Consider the following 21672-nt stretch of genomic DNA (forward strand, 5'->3'; position numbering starts at 1 on the left):
TTTTTCTAAGTAGTAATAATATGTTTCCACCTTTACTTATTAATACACTATTACTATCTATTATGTCTGGTACAGAAAGTATCATGATAATAGTGTTGTAAAATCAAACAAGAAGACACAATGGCTGTTTTATCATCACAAACACGCACACACACAGCGCTCAAGATAAGACAATAGTGTGTGTAGGCCTATCTCTCAGACTAAAACAATTAATGTTAATTCCTTTAGATAAGATAAAGACAGTAATAGGTGCAGACACTCATTTTAATACAGTACTTTATTAATATACAGGGGTATTTTAGCATTTTATTATTTATTATTAGTTTTGGACAAAAAAAAAACAAGACGCAGACGCTGAGAAAAATTTAAAGATGTGGTTAAAGATATACTTATCTTGTTTTATATATTTACATATTATTTTTTTATTATAAAATATAAAAATAAAAAAGAAATAGTTTACCCTCATGATGTAGTATAGTTTAGTATATTATAGGAATGACTTTACTTGGTTAATGTAAACCTATACTAGTATGGTCTAGTATACTGACTTGCTGTAACTTATCAAGTTAACATTACTTAACTTATTGCTTAATTTATTAAACTTTATTTTCACCACAATAGTCAAGATAAAAATTTATAGTGCGTATTTTTATGTGGGAATATAAAAATAGTCCAAGAATTTGGCCTAATAAGCATACAAATCCGAATATAAATATTTAACATAAATAAGAAAATTCCTAGACAGATGAGTTCCCTTCTGATGAGTCTTTCACGCACTGAATCTTATCGTACAGACGACTCATTTAAATGAACTGCTTAAAACAATTCATTCCTTCGTTCTCGTTTAAAACTTTTCCTAGATCATTATTTTATTTTTCCAAGTTTTTAATGAATTACATTTTAGTTTAGATTAACATTATATTTCTGATTAGATTATACACTGTATATTGTTAATGGAGATGAAGTAAATCACATCTTAGTGATTCTGTTCAAATGAGTCGTTCAAAGAAATTGATTCGCGAATCGAGCACCACTACTCTCCCCACACTTTTAGTTCACTTCAGTCTGTAGTTTCCAGTAAGAGGAGGCGGGTGGCCTGACATGTGAACATCGCTATTCCTGGATCATTTTAGCGCATTTATCGTAAAAATAGTTCAGATTACATCCCGCCGATCGATCTGGCCTCTTATTTACACCATATTGATGGATTTAATGCCTAAAATTTCACGCCAGTTCAATCGTTTATTTACAAGAACTGGATAATAATACACGAGCAACTCTTGCGTACTTTACCACTCTTGGGAATGGGCATTTGGTGAGGTAAGCAAGCTTTCCAAGCATTCTCTTTTCAAGAAAATGTAAAGTTTTTAAACTTCTAATGAACACAGCAGCGTGTTTTGGTCTGTTTTAAAGTGCTACATAAATGTCAAAGAGAAGCTGAACCAGTAGAACCAGCTTGAGTTTCTCCTGCGCTTTCAGGTTCCCTTTAAAACCCAAGAACCATGGCAGGAATAAACAACGCGAACATGAAAACTTTAGAGGATTTGACTTTGGACTCGGGCTATGGAGCAGGGGACTCGTGTAAATCTTTAAGCCTGTCCTCCTCCAAGTCAAACTCGCAGGCGTTCATGAACACCCCTCACCGGGGGAACTGGCGGTACTACTCCGGGTCCATGAACAGTCGCAACAACAGCTGGGATACGGTGAACACGGTTCTCCCCGAGGACCCAGAGGACATTTTCTCAAAGTGTCCCCGTTTACCCGACCTCGAGGAGTTTCCGTGGACGGAGGAGGACGTGAGGAGGGTCGTGCGTAAAGGCACAGGAAAGGGCGCTTCGCTCTCCGCGGAGGCTGTGCGCAGGTTGTCAACCCTGATGCGCAGGGCGCTCATCCGCATTTCCAGAGAGGCGCAACGGCTCAGCGTCATGCACTGTAGATGCACCCGGTTCGAGATCCAAAGCGCGATCCGACTGGTGCTCAGTTGGGCACTGGCTGACCATTGCGTCTCGGCGACCGTAAAGGCCATATCTATGTACAATATGAGCGCAGGAGAGCTATTGCGCAAGGGCAAGTCGGCCCGGTGTGGGCTTAACTTCTCAGTCGGACGCTTTTTCCGCTGGATGGTGGACACGCGCATCTCGGTGCGCATCCATGAGTACGCGGCTATCTGTCTGACCGCGTGCATGGAGGCGCTCGTGGAGGAGGTGGGCGTGCGCGTGATGATGGCGGAGAGGGACAGCGCGACCCCGGGATGCGTCCTGACGGCGGATGCGCTGGAGGGAGTCATCAATAATGACGCGGAGCTGTGGGGAGTCCTGCAACATTATGAACATCTCATATGTGGGAAAAACGCCAATGGTAAGTGTTGGTTTATTGTTTTTTTCTTCTGGTAATGTTTAAAATTATACCACAATGGATATATTGTTTATGGAAAGAGACTCCTGTGGTTCCTCTGCTGGGACACCTTTGACCTTAGGGGGAACTGCATTCATTCATGAAAATTTAATTGGTTGTGATCTATTGGTGCACTCCATACTACGTATTATATCCTTAAATAATTGGTCCCTGTGACAGACTGTGTGCCCAAATCATGTCCTCCATCTGTGAGAACGTCCTGCTCCCCACCAGCTTCTCCATCATCTAGACCTGCATTGTAATTTTCATTTGTCTGTGGTTTACCAGCATCATCTAGCTAGGGTTGTTTTTACAAGCATCCAAAAAAAAGTGTGTTTCCCACTTGGGCTGTCCAACTTCCCAAAAAAGCGTGAAAGAATATGTGGTTTTTATATTGTCTGCATTTTATACTGATATGTAATTGACTCGACACTACTTATATATGTGCAGCATATCAAAACAAACCAGATTTTGCTGGCACGATGCCACAGTACATATACTGTATAGGGTATTATGGGAATTGACAAGTCTGTCTGCTTAGAAAAGTAATTGCACATCTCTCTAAACACATTGCATTGGTGGTTTATAGTGAAATCAGTTAACTCATTGTACATAACTTCCTGTCACTAAAATTAAAAGCAGAAGTGGTTTTTGACCATAGATGTGATTTCCAAAGCAGCAAAGATAGTTTATTTGGACATCATTTGGGTGCAATATTTAGGCTCCGCTACCTAAAGGCCAAGATCCTCTCAGCTTTCTGCTCAAACCTTAAGCGGCTTTCTTACTTTAAGATGCCCATGAGGGCATTAAACTAGGTCCGTTTGTATCGACAAACTGGATCGATGCACTTTCAGGATGGCCAGGTTAATAAACTGCAGCGTGTGCACTTGTGTGCCGTTTCTACTTTGATGAACGGTCCTCATTTCCTCTCTTTCTCAGGTATGGTGCAATCGCACTGGTACACCTTCATTGTGGCTTTAGTGAGTCAGTGCACTTTCATAAAGTGGCACTTGGTTACGCAAACCGGCTCCCTCCCAGATTGCTCATAATGCTTTTGTTGGCCATTGTCAAACGTGAGAACTTTTTAGAAACACTCCTTTCGTGACACACATCAATGCACTTTTATATGCATTGTGCAATGTATGTGTCTTTGCGTGGATAGCTTTGGATGCCTGTGTCTTTTAAAGTCAACCAGTACTTTTGTTTTGTGATTTATTTTTGAGCGAAGCAGAATAATTAAGTCTCTTTCATCTATAGAGAATAGTGAGTGTCGCATACCAAAACAAAAGCTATAAATAATTTTAAAACAGGAATGTTATTTGAATAATATGCACGGATAAATCGTGCATGAACATTAAGGCCAACACAAAGTATCATTTAAGCCCGATAACTTTCTTAAAAGGTTTCTGCTCCTATTATGCGCGATTCATCAATGCACATTTAAAATTCAATAACTTGATTCGCCTCTCAAACTACTTTTCTTTATTGCTGATGTCATCAAGACCTTCTTCCTTCTTTTACCATAAATCAATTCCCACTAAAACTACATTTGAACTCATTAAATACACTTTAATTTTATTCAGCGACTAATATGTCACAATAAGGTTGATTTAAGGTAGAAAAAAGGTGTACTTCTACATTGGAAGATGTATCACAAGACTACATGAGTAGGGACTTTCAGAAGAGGATCGCTTTGCTACAAAAGTTCTTCTCTATCATCTGCCAACTAGCCCCACATCTGGAAATCTTTAAGGCCGACTTTTCTTGGCCAAGTCGAGTCACTCCCACTTTCTCTCACACACTCTTTTCTGTTTACTTTAGTCCTTCTTTCCTGGAGCCGTTTCTGTGGGCACACATGCTTTAACAAGGCACCCACTGTACCAACGTGCCATTTAAAATCTAGTGAATATCAGGGTCAAGAGGTGGACGAAAGCATCACGGTTTCTAGCACTGATAATTGCAGTGCGTGCGATTGATTTATTGATTCACGTCGAAAAAATCTTCATTCTTTACTCCTGAATAAAGACATTTGCTCTCCTTGGCTAGGTTGACATCTGTAAGCCTGATCTAGAGTTGGACGTGAACTGATCCTCATCTTTTCCCCAAGGAAAATTTTGTTGCTTTCTCATAGTTCGGAAGACTTAATGGAGTTCTCAATTATGTTTACTTTAAGTATCACAGCTTTGTCTTTTGTCTTTCTTTTGTATTTTTATATTAATGGCAACCATTGACGTCAAGTAAGAAATGAACGTCCATATGTTCCCATTTGATCTCATTGCTGTCTAAAAGAAACAACTGAGATACTAAAGAAATCTTTTTTTTGTGATGTTTGTTCTCACAAGCAAAGCAGGATGGTCTACACCGACATTTCTGGTTTTGCTGTTGTTTAATGGCGACCGTGATGGAAAAATTCAGCCCTAAAAATACTTTCATAGTTGATAGTTTTCGAGTATGGACCTTGCGGGCCAGTGCACTTGTGTCTTGAGCAGGGAGTGAGGTTATGGTTTTTGGATTTAGGATGGCACTGTAATAGGGAAAACACCATCTTGCACGGTCAATGGTAGTGTGCCATTTCCAACCAAAACCAAAGGCCCAGCTGTAGAAGTAACTCAGATGTCTGCTAGCTAAAAGAGTCCATGAATGGTGTAGCATAAGTGGGGGTTCAAACATATTAAGGCAACATTAAATGTATGGGCAATCCATTGAAAGGATTTGTTTCGATTTACTTTTATCTTTGTTAATAATATATGTTGAGTCATTACAGAAGCACATGAGAGACTCAACTCACAGTTGATTCTGTTAGAATTTAATGTTAGCATGTTGCTAAGCTAACAATACGCTAACTCCAATAAAGGTTACTCAGTCCAGCTCAAGCACAATCTATTAGAACTTTCTGAGAAAATATAACCCTTGGTAACACTTTACTTAAAGAGTAACTAAACCCTAAACCAACTTTTTTTAGTTAATGATCTGTAAGAATTATGCTTTATTAGTGCTGTTCATTGATTTTAGTAAGTTTTTTGACATTTGGGTATAAAGTGTTTCAATACTACAATATATGGTGTAAAAACGTCTGAGTGCTGCCCTCTTTAGGTTGAACGGTGGCTACTGCAGTTGAATTTTCCTATTGGATGTTGGGTCCAAAACATTACTCGTGACGTAAGCAGATTCAAGCTCACCACGCCCTTGTTACAATCTCACCACACACTTGGTACGAGCTTTAGTTCGTCCCCTCTATCTCCGTTGGGGTCTGCCCACTTTTCTTGCATTTTTCAAATATTGCCAGTGGGTGGAGTCACGCTCTGACCAGGGGTTTATTTACCCTTTAAAGTGGTGTTCAGAAAACTGACATGACACGTGTCATGAAGGAGATTTTATGCATGTCATTAAGTGTCATTTGTTTGGTTATGTCATTTTAAACTCAAACGCATGTTTGAGATGTCTTTTTGTAAGGCACTGCAAAAAATTATTTTCAAGAAAAAAAATTCTTAGTATTTTTGTCTTGTTTTCAGTAAAATGTATCAAAAAAATTCTTAAATTAAGATGCTTTTTCTTGATGAGCATAACGACCCAAGAAAATAAGTCTAGTTTTAAGACCAAAAATATCAAATTTAAGTGATTTTGTGCATGAAACAAGCAAAGAAATCTGCCAATGGAGTAGGCAAATTTGTCTTGAATTTAGTGTTTAAGAACAATTTTCAAGATTTTTTGCTGATCCCATTGGCAGATTTTTTTGCTTGTTTTATGCACAAAATAATTTTTTGCAGTGTGATAACTTGACATTAACCAATACATTATAACTTGTCATCACAATATAACTAATCACTTTTTACCAGTGAAACAAATTGAATTTGTCATTAAAATGTCAATAAGTATTAACTCTTTCACCGCCAGCATTTAAAAAAAAAGTTGCCAGCCAGCGCCAGCGTTTTTCATGATTTTCGCCAAAGTTTAATGCCTTCCAGAAAATGTTCTTCTTTAAATATATAAACATACAATATACCAAATGAAAGAACAGACCCTCTGCTTTCAAACAAAAAAAACCGTTTCATCCTACCTTTAGTGGTTCTTTTGCAATCAGCTTTTGAATATGGGTAGGTTTTTGCAAAAACACCATATTTTGAGCAAAAAGCAGAGATAATTCCATTTTTATGACGGATTTTTCATAGAGATCATATTCAGAGCGATCTTTAAAACAGACACGGACATGCAGCAGCTTGCCATAGGGCAATACTTCCGGTTTTAAAAAGTTGCGGAAGGGTGGATAATAGCGGTATTGCGGAAAGACGGAAAATCTCGTCATTGGCGGGGAAGCGTTTTCTCTTAATTGACGAGATATCTCGTCAATGGCGGGGAAAGAGTTAATGGTGGGGTGCATGATCTCTTAAAGGAATATTCTATTTTCTTAAAAGAAAAATCCAGATAATTTACTCACCACCATGTCATCCAAAATGTTGATGTCTTTCTTTGTTCAGTCGAGAAGAAATTATGTTTTTTGAGGAAAACATTCCAGGATTTTTCTTATTTTAATGGACTTTAATAGAGCCCAACATTTAATTCTTAACTCAACACGTAACAGTTTTTTTCAACGGAGTTTCAAAGGTCTATAAACGATCCAAAACGAGGCATAAGGGTCTTATCTAGCAAAACGATTGTCATTTTTGACAATAAAAATAACAAATATACACTTTTAAAGCACAACTTCTCGTTTAAATCCAGTCGTGATGCGCCAACGTGACCCCACGCAATACGTCATGACGTCAAGAGGTCACAGAGGACGAACGCGAAACTCCGCCCCAGTGTTTACAAGTGTTGAGAACGAGGACCGTTCCAACGTTTTTGTATGTCAACTGATAATAATTAATGTCTTTGTGTCAGTTTATTGTTTACAATGGTCCGCAAATGTGCGTTTTATATATGTAACACGTGACCTCCCTACGTCACTACGCATTTACGTTAGGTCGCGCTGGACCGGATTTAGACGAGAAGTTGTGGTTTAAAAGTGTATATTTGTTATTTTTTATTGTCAAAAATGACAATCGTTTTGCTAGATAAGACCCTTATGCCTCGTTTGGGATCGTTTATAGTTTTTTGAAACTCTGTTGAAAAAAATTGTTAAGTGTTGAGTTAAGTGTTAATTGTTGGGTTCTATTAAAGTCTATTAAAATGAGAAAAATCCTGCAATGTTTTCCTCAAAAAACATAATTTCTTCTCGACTGAACAAAAAAGACATCAACATTTTGGATGACATGGTGGTGAGTAAATTATCAGAATTTTTCTTTTAAGAAAATGGAATATTCCTTTAAAGCCAAAGTTAACATTTGAAATCACCTAAACAAACACGCCCCATGCCCAATAGAATCTGGACCATCTTTTGATAGACCCGCCCCACACATACGCAGCCCAGGCAACGATATCAGTTAGTAGACACGCCCCTAATTGCTGATTGGCTACAAGCGTGTTTTGGTTTCCCCTTTTCAAAATGTTTTTCAAAAATCACGCACCCCGCCTTTAATACTCTGTCAAATAGTTTTATAACATCATCATGAATATTTTTCTTGACCTCAGCTACAGTTGTACAAATATAATTTGTCATTAAAATGTCATTAAGTGTTAATATTCTGTCAAATAGTTTTATAACAGCGTCAAAATATTCTTCATAATGTTTTCCTCCAGGTGTTAGAGAAATAAAATCAGTCATCCAATAATAATAATAATAAAAATTGATAAAATGATATTTTATTGCATTTGAAGATTAGTTTCTTAAGTTTGATAATTATTCTGCTATGTCATGTTTATGACAGGTTTATGATAAGTTATGTTGTATTGGTTTATGTCAAGTTGTCATAACAAAGCCATCACAAACAATGTCATCTTTGCATTAAAAGTGACATAATTGAACAAATGACAGTTGTCATAAACGTGCATAAAAATCTTTTGACACTTCTCATGTCAGGATTATGAAGATGTCATGTCAGTGTTATGAACACCCCTTCAAGTATAAAGTTTTACCAATATCTTTAATATCGAGTAAGATCATGTCAAAGATTGAAATCAATGGAGATACAGGAACTTCACAACATCAGCAGATTTAAGGGAAAAATAAGTGCCTGTGTGTCACAGCTGGAGGCTGTATGAAATTATTAGATGTAGCTTAGGGAATGAAAAGGCTGTTGAGCACATGGCATTGTTTTCTGGCATCCAGCAATACATGATTTACTCCATTGCGCATATCTTCCAGTTTTCTTCAAAACATTCGCATCTTTTAATGACGTAAGCGTACTTGGGTACGGATCGTAAAGTGCAGTGTGAGTGCAGACCAGCAGGGCAGTGGGGACGATCACACTTGGGTACGATCCACTTACGTATAATGTGATTGCGCCAGCATAGGTCAATCCTTCTGCCCGTCACCATGGCAACCCTGACCCCAGACAGGAAATCAGGGGTAGTGATGGAAAACGGCCAACCATGACACATGCAGGAGTTTAACTTTGGGTGAATTGTGAAAAGAAATGGCTGTCTTGCTTTTTCCAGCAGTGTAACGTCAAGAAGGGAAAAACTGAGTGATGGAGGATTAATTCCACTGCAGAGAGAGAGAGAAAGAGAGAGAGAGAGAGAGAGAGAGAGAGAGAGAGAGAGAGAGAGAGAGAGAAAGATAAACAGGTGGATTCTTTAGCTCAGCAAACATAGCTAAAATAAGATATTTCTGTACTCTTGTTACTTTAAATAGCTCATGAAAAGTTGTCAAATGCTTTATAATAATGTTCAATAATAATGTTAACAAACATTCCTTGTGATTTTCTTTTGCTCATACTGAGGGTTAGCAATGTTAACAGGCTGTCATTTTGTAATAAACATTTAAACTCATGCTGCAGTGTTTAGCAAATTCTTTTTATAAATATTACTTTTGGATGCTATTACCATTATCTAATGTTTGCTAAATACTTATTAATAATAGTTTAAACATTGACGTCACTTGACTTTTCGGATCTTGGAGGCTGTTTACACTTGGTATTAAGATGTGTTTTCATCGATCGGCTCACAAGTGGACGAGAGAGACACATTACGTTTACACCTGGTATTTAAATCAGTCTCTTTTGTCCACTTTCGACCGCTTTTGTCCTGAATACTGTGAGGGGGTGGTCTGTGAGACGGTGGGCGAGTCTCTCTGCTGTCATTCAAACGCGAGCGGGAGTAATTATGAGTTTATATGGACGCAAACTAATATTATGTCGGAGTCCGCTGCTTGTTTAGCAAGTATACATGCTGCACAGTGTTTTGTACGTTTATATGTTGGAGCTTTCTCTGAATTTTTAGCGCAATTGATGAAATAGGATTGCGCAACTTTCACGCTTTCAAAACGAAACTACGGAGAACACCCGCAGTAGTTTTATCAATGAAAGGCTAAAAATAGCGCTGTTCACCGTATGTTCACGCCAGAAGTAAAAAAAAAGACGTAAAACTTGTGTTTAATACCTTAGATTAGATAAATGGGTGGAGAGAAAAGGCGATCGCGTGTGGCTGTTCGAACACATTCAACCACATATGCGTTCCGCAACTCCAAAGCGATCCGATCGAAAGTGGTTTCGACTACCTCTGAATGGGGTTGAAAGAGGTCGAAAGTAGACGCGTTCAAAACGTTTTGAACACCGTTTACACCTGGCATTAACGTCGTCCACTTGTGATCCGATCGACGAAAACGCATGTTAATGCCAAGTGTAAACAGCCTCTTGTATACCATTAAGATTATTATCATGTATTTAACAAACTTATCATTTATCCATAATAAATGAAGAACTGCAGATTAAAGAGAACCTATTGTCCGATTCACGGTTTTACATTTCCTTTGGTGTGTAAGTGTGTATTAGTAAATGTTAACGATATGCAAAAGGTGCAAACCCCAAAGTAAACGATGACGCAAGTTATCGTCTCCAATGTAAATCTCTTTTCTTGGACTACAACAAACACACGGATTGTAGGCAACAGTTTACTTCCTGGGATTGGTGATGTAGTAAAGACCGACATTATCATAATTCTTCCCGCTTAGACTCACAGCCTGTAAGTTAACTCCTATTAGCATTGCATTGCGAGCAAATCTTTCAAACATGGTAAGGAGCATCACATTTCCTGCTGACGTCAGAGGTATTCAGGCCAATCACAACGTACAGATTAGCTGGCCAATCAGGGACACAGAGCTTTTCAAATCCTTGCATTTTTGGAAGAGAGTGAAATCTGGAGCTACAAAAATGTACGGTATGTGGAAAATAATGTTTTTTTTAACCATAAACCACGCAAACACATTGTATTATACCAAATACACAAAATAACGTAGTTTTTTAGCAATGAAATAGGTGCTCTTTTAATCATATGTGCATAAAAAATTATGGCACAGCCACATACTTTCATCATTTCTCAAATTTTGTTCAACGTAATCTTTGTTGGGAATTGTGCCCATGTTGCGTTGTTTTTGAGATCTTCATGGGTGATGACATTTAAAGTCCCCAACAAAGTCTGTAGTCCCATTTTGCAACTTTTTAGCAACCACCCTTGTAGCTCTAAAAGTCACAAGTCTAAGGTATTTATTTCGTAAAATAAAACGTGATAACATCTTGGTCATTAAAAAACCCATTAAAAAAAACAAAATTCTAAAATGCTAACTCTCTTCCGGGTTTTGCCTACAATATAATACGTTATCCCTGCGGCAGTCATTATGAGGGTAATAAATGTAATATGTAATTACTTAAGGTGAAAACGTCTTTTAAATACTAGGTTTAAATGTTTTGTGAAGGAATGTCGCGGGTTAAAAACAGGTTCCATTTTTTGTGCTGTCAGTTACCACAGAAAGTAATTTTAACTTTAATATTAAATGTTTGAATTGTGTAGAGCCGTCCAAATTTGTATGCTTAATTTTTATCATTTAAAATATAGTTTTATGTAATAAACAAATCCAGAATATGTATAAAAAAAGATTTGGGTAAACAATTTGGGCTAGCAATTAATGTCTTGATGTCGTCTTCTACCTCTATGTGATATGTTGATATTGAAAAATAAGACTTTAAATAAACAATTAAAGTTTAAAAAGACTTACATGCAATATTAATGCCTGAAGCAGACGACTAAATAAGCAATCCTAGATTTGCTTGTCTGAAGAAGCATTTTAAAACAAATGTAGCTACATCAAAGTTTAATGAAGTCAATGGTCAATATATACGGATGTTAGAGCTTTATAGCTGCTGAGAGGTTTTATTAAGATAATGTGCAAAGTGCTCATGTCTGTATCCATTGCATTTAAATGGTTAACAGCTTCTTGTACAACAAGGCCCATTGCACTATAATCTTTTTGCACTTACATTTTTAAGTGTTATCAGCTAGGATTTACAAGTCATTTCAACTATCTTGACAAGTGATGAGTTGCTGTTACTTATAAAATAAAGTCCACTAATAATTAAAACAAATTCAACTTGATTTAATAAGTTACAGCAACTTAGATAGTTGGAATGACTTGTAAATCCTAGTTGATTAAACTTAAAAATTTGAGGACAAAAATATATTTTTACAGTATACAGTCTGAGGTATGATACTATATCAAGTTTTTTTTTTTTACTTAATAAATCAGTAAAATTATTGCATTTAGGAAAAACTGCAGTCAACCATACTGTGCTCTTACAAAACAACTTTTATTAAATGAAGCTTGCCTTGAGGGATTTTCTAAAGAAAATATTTTTTATTTCCCCAGTTGTCTTTATCTTTTTATTTTTTGCTTTGTTATATAACGTGCCCAGGCAGGAGAACTATACAAAGTATTCTGAGCAATATAAAACATCACAGGCATCTCTATCGCTGTAAACTACAATAAAATAATCGAATAGGAATTCACCCCGCGGGCATTAAGACATGGCATGAAACAACTGGCAGAGAAAGAGACAATACATGCCTTAACAGTGACAATGTGCTCATTTAAACACTGAATATGAAGATAATGTTTTTTTCAGTTTACACATTAGTTACATTTATGCATTTGGGATTCAAAGCGACTTACAATGCATTCAAGCTATATACGGTTTACAAGTTGTGACATGTTGTGGTTTCTGTTACTGTTGTGGGGGACAAACTGAATTTTCTAGATCTTCTCTCCTGGTGGCTTGTAGGAACAGCTTGAGATGTAAGACAGATTTAGCTTTAGTGTTGTTTTGAGACCCTGGTCACTTTGCTTTTAGGACAGGCGAATGTGAGACTCAATGTTGAGGATTTCAGCCATAAATCTTTTTGTGAGTTTGACCCCCGGACAACTGGACAACCGTAAAAAGGCACTATTGTCCGCTAAGTTCAATGGTCAGGAGGAATATATTTTTTTTTAATCTCAGGTGGTGTCTCTGCCTTTGCTTTTGTAGTTATGAAAACTATACACACATAAGCAGAAGAGCATTAAATGGAGCTCATCCATGTTTTATAATAGATGTTCATGCAGACAGAAGGAAGAATGTACAGTCAGCTGGCCATTAGTACAGAGTAAAGCCCTCCATAAAATAATATGCAATACTATATATATATATATATATATATATATATATATATATATATATATATATATATATTGTCAAAAGATTAATCACAATTAATCGCATTCAAAATAAAGGTTTGTGTTTTGTATCTCTCAAAAGATTAATCGGAATTCATCGCATACAAAATGAAGGTTTGTGTTTTGTATAAGGCAGTATCTGTCGAAATATTAATGCAGATTAATTGCTTACAAAATAAAAGTTTGTTTTTGTATTAGCGCAGTATCTGTCAAAAGATTAATCGTGATTAATCGCATACAAAATAAAAGTTTGTGTTTTGTATTAGCAGAGTATATGTTAAAAGATTAATCATGATTAATTGCATACAAAATAAAAGTTTGTTTTTGTATTAGTGCACTATCTGTCAAAATATTAATCACCATTAATCACATACAAAATAAAAGTTTGTGTTATGTATTAGCGCAGTATCTGTCAAAATATTAATCACCATTAATCACATACAAAATAAAAGTTTGTGTTATGTATTAGCGCAGTATCTGTCAAAATATTAATCACCATTAATCACATACAAAATAAAATTTTGTGTTTTGTATAAGCGCTCTATCTGTCAAAAGATTAATCACGATTAATCGGATACAAAATAAAATTTTGTGTTTTGTATAAGCGCTCTATCTGTCAAAAGATTAATCATGATTAATCAGATACAAAATAAAATTTTGTGTTTTGTATAAACGCTCTATCTGTCAAAAGATTAAACACGATTAATCGCATACAAATAAAAAGTTTGTGTTTTGTATTAGCAGAGTATATGTCAAAAAAATGAATCACGAATAATCGAATACAAAATAAAGTTTGTGTTTTGTATTAGCGCAGTATGTTAAAAGACTAATCACGATTAATTGCATACAAAATTAAAGTTTCTGTTTTGTATTAGCGCTCTAACTTTCAAAAGATTAATCACGATTAATCGCATACAAAATAAAAGTTTGTTTTTGTATTAGCGCAGTATCTGTCGAAATATTCTCCACGATTAATCGCATACAAAATACAAGTTTTTGTTTTGTATTAGCGCAGTATATGTCAAAAGATTAATCACGATTAATCAAATACAAAATAGAAGTTTGTGTTTTGTGTCCATTGTGTGTAATTATTATATATATGTAAATAAACACATGCAGGTATAAATAAAAATGTATGTATATTTTATTTATATAAAATATACATACATTTATTATAAAACATGGATGAGCTCCATTCATTACATTATGTAGGATATACATTATGTATGTTTACATTATGTAGAATGATTTTATGTAGAAAACTGGGTTATATATATAAGTTAATATAGCCAAGTTAATATAGCCATTGTGTACATTTATACTTAGTTTTCTTTGGTGAAATTGTGCTGAAAACAGAAGAAAAGGCTTAATGTGAGCTCAATTGCTTCTTAATTAATTCTTTGTCTGATAGTATGAAGGCTTTTGTTCTGTGATTGACGTCTCGGTGTCTCTCTGTTGATCTGTTAATTGGCCGGGGACTGACTCATGACTGGACACTTTTGTCCGTGGTTATAAAACCAAGCTGTGCTGGTGGATATGTACGGAAGAAAGAAGTGGCATCTGCGTGTAACGGGTGACATCTGCAAGTCAGCCTCAAACTGAGACAAAGCCATCGTTATGACCCTGCTTTAATGAACTCGCCCTAGCCTGCGCTATATATATAAGTATAATGATTTGTCCTGCGGGCAGCAGTCAATCATTTATGCTTTTATCAATGCTAGATTTTTTACCATTTGTAAACATGTATAGTTTATAAATAATCTATTTGCTTTGGTTATTATTAAGTGTGGTTAACAGGAAAGCTGTTGACTTCAAAAGATCTGATTCAGTGCATAAAATTAGTCAGTACCTGCTGCACAAAAACAACATACATTTTTTATTCATTTAAAACAAGATGCAACGTGCAGATGGCTTTCCCAGGAAAACATGTGCATGTGTGTCATACTATAAGTCTATTTTGCTTTACGGTTCTGTTTCAAATGGCACACTTGGTAGAGACTTTCTGCCTTTGGTTGTTTGCATTCATAATGTCCCATTTGTCATTTAATGGTTCAAGACGTGCTCATAAGCGCCCCCTGTGTGACTACTACCCAGCAGTCCCCGAGGCATTACATCACCGGACCCCTCAGACTCGGAAGAGAACCGCAAAGGCTTAGGGCGGCATTTTGGAACGAAGCCTAACGTCTATGGGTTAACCCTCGCAAACGCACACACATGCGGACGCTAATAGTTGGGCCCGCAAGATTTTTCATCCTGGTCTTGAGGAATTAAGCTGCGCTGCCAAGACTCAACCCCTGGCCACATTTACGTCTTGAATTGTCATTAAGCCAGTTTGCAAGTTCGTAACAGATGGCAGTTTAAGGGGGTCTAGTTCAAGGCTATGTCTCATTACCAGTGGTTACTTTTACTTTTAAGAATCTCAAATTTTTTAGGACTAGGGACTTTGAAAAGTATAAGGATACAAATATAGACATTTAGCATTTGCTCATATATGTCAGCTGACGTTGCGTTACTAAAACTGGGTGTATTCCTAGTATTTAAATATTATCACCTTTCAAAAGAAGGATAGACTTGGCTTATCTCACCGAGCGTGAAAATTGAGTCTATAAAGCATCTTTGAAAGACCTATTAGACTTCGGTCAGGTTCTTGCCAGACCCCGCTGATGGAGTAACCACAAACCGTTCATAACAATATTCCGAAACTCGTGGGAAATTGGAGAGAATAACTTTCAGAGGTTTCTCGGGGAAAAGCAAGCAAGGAAGGAAAAAAGGGCCAAGGAAGCAGTTTTTCAACACTGAGGCAGGAAAAGATGCATTGTCTTATGTCCTGTTGAAGTGCGAGGAACTTTATATGTGATGGGTCTTTAGATGTCTGTTTATCCTGTACGGCTAAACACACACACATAAAGAAAAGGAAATCACCTGCTCCATGTGAGAACCAGTGCTGTGATCACAGCCAGTCTCCGAAAATAGGAAAGAGAGACAATTAACACTTCTTGCTTTCCAACATCTACAAGATAAGTGCGTTAACCACGTGCAAAGGAACTCCAAACTGTAATTTGGGGATCAAACGTCCTTGGGTACAGTACGGTCCACAAGTTGTCATTTAAAACCCAACATTAACAGTTTGTGTTTAGACAAACGTGGACATGGACGTATGCAGAAAGTGGTTCTGGTTATCAAATCACGACACGTTCGACTCATGTTTCTGTCCACTTCTGATTAGATTAAGAGACACGTTTGGGTGATTCTCACAAAATCCAGACTTAGAATGTGTCCAGCATCAGATTTTATTTGCACATATAAGATACAGGTCTGGACTTACTATAACCATTATTTTTGAGGATTTAAAAAATATTTCCAATATAATTATTTAAATTTTTTAGATTATCATTATCAAAAATTATTATTACCGCAACATGATATTACATTAAATATATGCATTTACAAACTCATGTTTCGGTAATGAGAACTAAAAAGTTGTCTAGGTACTATGACAAACAAAAGCTCAACTTTTATCTGGAGAGAAAAAATAAGAACTGCTTTCCTGGTAGCCATCTTGAGTCTCACAGTCAATTCTGTCCCTTACAACAATGTTTTTTGAAATGTTAGTTCATTGAGGGCTTAAACAATGATTGAAAATTGTTGCGGAGGATGAGAACATTTTTCTTGGACACGTTTATATTCCTTATTATTGTCTCTACATTTACCAATGATCACCAAATACCACATGTTTCTTTACTGTAAATGTTTATAGTATAACATGCACTGAAGCTTTTTATTGTTTAGATTTTTTAATTATAAATATTTCCATGTCAAAGAACTCAAATCCAGTCATGGACACGTTGCGGTAATGAAAAATTTCCCCTTAAATTTGGAAAAAACAACAAAATTGGTTTGTATGATGCCATTTGAAATCATGTGCAAAATAGTACATGAATAGATGTTTGTAACTGTATGCTTCTTATTTTGACACTCTTACTTTGCATTTACTTTTTTTATACACCTCATAAGTCTAATTTCGCGAGAATCACCCTTTTAACCATCAACATTTATCTTAAACCTTATCTTAAGCTTAAGCTTTTGGGCACCACCCCCGTTGTTGCAGCATCCTGCTATTATTAAAGGACCAGCAGAACAGACTGATAATTACAGTGTCAAAAAATCAGTAGACAAACTCGCACACATGGTAAGAAACAAAGCCAAGCTAAAATCCCATGAGACATCACCATGTAGCTCCCAGACCTGGCTTTACATCCTATGCATATGTCTTTTGTTGATTCAAGAACAACAGCTATGAAGTAATGATGTAGGGGTAAGCTGCGCGATTAGCACATTATCAAGTCTGAAGGGTGGCGGAAATGAAGACAAATTTGGAACAGGGAGCTTGATGTTTGCACAGACGCTAGCTGAGGTATTAATAGACGGATGCTAAGCGTGTTTATTAAGGGTTTATTTGTATAACTAACATAGATGATTGGGTAGAGTAAGTGGATATCGTGGATAAGTCATTTGAACAAAGCTAACTTATAATTTCAATAAAACCATTAAACAAACATAATATGATGCAAAATAGACAAGAGTGTGTCTACACGTGTCTGCAAAGACCACTAGGTTGTTTGAGAATGTAATAATTATTAAGTCATTTCAGTACGTGTTCGACTGGAAAAATGTTCATCGCGAAATCATCTGACCTCTTCTTTACCCCGGAAACGCCTACAACATGGCCATCTACACTCCAGAAATGTCCTTAGGAATCAAACAGCCTTTTGCAAAGGGATATGCCTTGCCTCAAGGCCTGGTTTTAGTGTTTTGCGGCAAACGCAGATGGGTAGGTTTCAGGAGAGACTGCCTTCCCCTTTTTTTTGGGCTATTTCCATCTGGGTTATGTGGCTGAAAGGGGCGTCTGTGGGTGGCCCCAAGAGCCTCCGGGCCACAGCTTTATTATTGCTGCCAACCCTGAACAAGCATGAAGTTGCAGCTTGCCGTGTCGTTTTGTTCTGGACTTACTTGAACAAAACCTTGATGCTACTTTAATGTAGTAATGGGACGTTGATGATTAAAAAAATAAAAGGTAAAACGTCTCCAATCTAGGATCTTTTATAATGATTCTCAATTTCGTTTGTTCAGCCTCTCCCCCAACTAATCGGCACCATTAAGTCAGTCTGGAGGAAAAGCAGTACAAGGTTCCTCTGGGACTCGAGCCTGTTTCCTTCCCCTCGGTTCTGTATCCAGGAGGGGGGGTGTGGTCACACAGTGGTATTTGAATGAGCATGCCTGTGTTTACCCTGGTGTGTTTGTTTGTGATGGTTGGGGGTTATGTGTGGAATAGTTTCTGTACAAGAATGTCACCATCCAAGAGACACCTGTACTGATGACAGCTGGACCCACATGATGGGAGACCGGGGCAGGTGTAGCTCCAAAAAAGGATGGCGGTTATTTATCAGAATGCATGATATGTTTACTTTGGATGTTCACTAGTAGTTATGCAACGGCAACGTGCACTCCTTAAACTAGGCAAGATGAGTGTGTCATCTGAATAATGTTTATTATTGAAGACAATGTGTTGCAAGCTGACTAACTAGAATTAGCGTTACAAAACCTATGATAATCAAAATTAGTTTGAGCCTGTTAGGATAGGTATTAGCCAACAAATTTGGCTTGGGTATTGGTGAATGAGGGGATCCTAATTGGTAAGCTTTAGGCTGGTGTCTAGATGTAGTCTTGAGATCACAGAGACCTTCTGGCCTCCAGACATGTCTTCATGATCAAGGCGATAAGGTGTTTCTGTGGTGGTGTCGCATTGCATCATGCCAAGCTTATTCCAAGTTGGAGACGTGGATTGGGGTGGGTGGGGTTCTGGAGGGTGAATTGCCAAGGGATCAAGAGTTGGTGGAGGAGGGGTGATGGAAAAGAAACCCCCTAACATGCCACCCCCTAGAGTAAGGGGAGAAGGGTTGAGCGGATTTGTTTTTCTCCTGGACCACCAGGTTTCTTTTTTTATATTGTTTGTTTAACTTTTTTTGTATTCCAGTTAATGTGCCGTTGTTCAGCTTTGTCTAAACTTGCTTTCGTTCCTTACTATTTTAAAAGACTGATTCCCGTTTAGCAGGTCATTCGAGTTCCCAGGTTATTCCTGAGAAAAGTCTTTGTGGGAACGGCACAAAAGTTGATGTAGCTTGTAAAACAGGGGCCGAGTCGCTTAACCTCCTCACCGCATGATTCGACATGTCAACCCAAGACTCTTGTCCGCCCATTTGTCCAGTTTCTCACAGTTACAGTGGTAGCAGGCAACCACCGGATGACTGGTTTGTATGTTTTGATGGTCTACCAAGTTGCGGTCCGATCCGACTACGGATGGAAGAGAGATTTATGTCTTTTGACATTTGGTGTACAACAGGTCTGGGTCTTGTTTTCTGTGGTCATGCAAGCCACGAACTGAAAGAAAGTTATGAGGGTGGAGAACGGCAAATCTTGAAATCCTTAGAGATGGCCATGAGTGTCTTTGAATGATTTGTGGTGCGTTTGCAAACCGCATCATTGCTTCTGTAGCAGGTCCACTCCCAATTTCTTGCAATTCTCTCTCACGCTTCTGTGTGACTGCAGAGACGTCCCTCTTGTTGTTGCTTTAATTTACCATGGGTCTTAGACCGCTTAAGTTTTAATTAAACTGGGACCTTCGTTGTAATGACAAAGCTCAGGTGAGGTCTGTACTTTGTCTGGCTGCTCTGTAACTAGACGGCAACTCTCTTCGTTGGTGTCAAAACATTAGACATAGGTTCAGCACCTGTTGTGGTTTATAGCTGCTTAAAGCAACAGTGTCCGTTAATTGAAAGCGTATCAGGATTTCATAAGCTTGTGTTTCATACATGTGTGGAGTTGAAACAATGATATCTTTATGAATGGACCGCAACAAAAGAGCTTTGTTTCCCAGCATGCACGGGGGTTGCTTTCCGTGCTGATGGCTACACTGTTGTAAGATTGAATGTTTGACTCATTTAGGTGTGAGGGTCAGAGGTCAGCGCACCGAGTGTTGGGATGAATTTTCACATCTGTGAGTTTGCATCCCCTTGGGGGCTGGAAGGATCAAGATACACCCCGCTGTCATGAGTGTGAGGGAGATTTAAGTTTGGATTTTCCTGTTTTTTAATAGAAAACACCTTCAGTTTTCTCTTGAGAGATTGCATTAGTGATTATTAATTACTAATAAACAGCCACTTTTGCTGAAAAGATGTGCGGCACTCAGACCGGGTGAACTTTTGTAATTACAGGCAGTATATTAAAGATGGTGTAATTGGTCTGAATATCGCCATCTCTATGCCAGGAAAGTGAGGTTTGGGTATTTTCCTGGTATGAACCGGGTTTCCACTATAAAACGGTGGACGACTATTACAAGATTTACTTGTGATGATTCAACTAAGCCTCACCAGTAAATTCTATTGTAGTGTTGAAAGTCTTAGGCGGTGGTCCTGAAGTTATAAAAAGGGATTTTTGTGTGAACACATGTGCTTTGTTTGTGCCCTGATTTTTTTGTAACTGTACCTTTTTGTATACAGTCAAAAAAATGGTCCCATACTGTCATGGGTCAGTACCCTTTCAAAAGGTCCTAATATGTTCCATTTAGCTACAGATATGCATTCATTTGGTACCAATATGTACCTTTAAGGTACTAATATGAACTCTTTAGGTGCAAAGGTGTCGGGTACGGTCTGAGTCACAGCTAGGGATCAGTTTTTCACAATTGTCCTGAAATGTATATTAGAAGAATAATTTAAACTTTTATTTTAATATTTCTGGTAGATTTTTTTCAAATCCATTATCCCCTACACTGTAAAAATTATGTCAAATCAACAAATGAAGACTTTGGTTCCAAAACGTAATAAATCCATTTTGACTAATTTTGGTAAAATGTGTTTTCTATAGCAAGAAAGTGACAATATGAAAACCACTATTTTCTGTTACAAACTTTCACATAGTCTCTTTAGGTTATAAAAACATAAAAATTCAAATCCATAATTTGATTTTTTAAAGATTTATTATATAAAAACTGATTATTTTTTCCACAAAATGCAATAAAAAAAGTTTATTTTCACACAATGCTATAAATCTATTGAATCAATATATAAATGTAGTCATTTAGTTGACTAGTGGAATACACTGATTAAAAAAATAAACATTAATGGTAGGGATGAATCGTGATTAATCGTTAGCAGAATAAAAGTTTTTGTTTACATCATATGTGTGTGAACTGTGTATAATAACTTTGTATAAATAAATGTACACACATGCATGTATATGTTTTAGAAATGTTTACATGTGTATATACATTTTTATATTTATGTATAATTTATATTATATATAAATATAAATACTTAATATATACATTTTTTTCTTAAAATTATACATGAATGTGTTCATATATATATATATATATATATATATATATTATATATATATATATATACATATATAATATATATATACATATATACATATATACATATATATATATATATATATATATATATACATATATATACATATATATATATATATATATATATATATATATATATATATATATATAACACTTATATATATATATATATATATATATATATATATATAGATATATATAACATATATATATATATATATTATATATATATATATACTATAATATATATATATTATATATA

General features: G+C 36.5%; 1 protein-coding gene across 1 annotated transcript in view; it reads left to right on the top strand.

Moving 5' to 3' along the window:
* Positions 1–1078: 1078 nt before the first annotated feature.
* Positions 1079–21672, top strand: part of abtb2b (ankyrin repeat and BTB (POZ) domain containing 2b) — a 73121-nt gene continuing 52527 nt past the window's right edge. Inside the window, exons 1-2 of the mRNA XM_073813291.1 lie at positions 1079–1320; positions 1480–2358. Coding sequence (XP_073669392.1) covers positions 1503–2358 — 856 coding nt within the window. The 5' untranslated portion in view covers positions 1079–1320; positions 1480–1502. The remainder of the gene's footprint in view (positions 1321–1479; positions 2359–21672) is intronic.

This window comes from Paramisgurnus dabryanus, chromosome 23, assembly GCF_030506205.2.
Source record: "Paramisgurnus dabryanus chromosome 23, PD_genome_1.1, whole genome shotgun sequence".
Taxonomy (NCBI): domain Eukaryota; kingdom Metazoa; phylum Chordata; class Actinopteri; order Cypriniformes; family Cobitidae; genus Paramisgurnus; species Paramisgurnus dabryanus.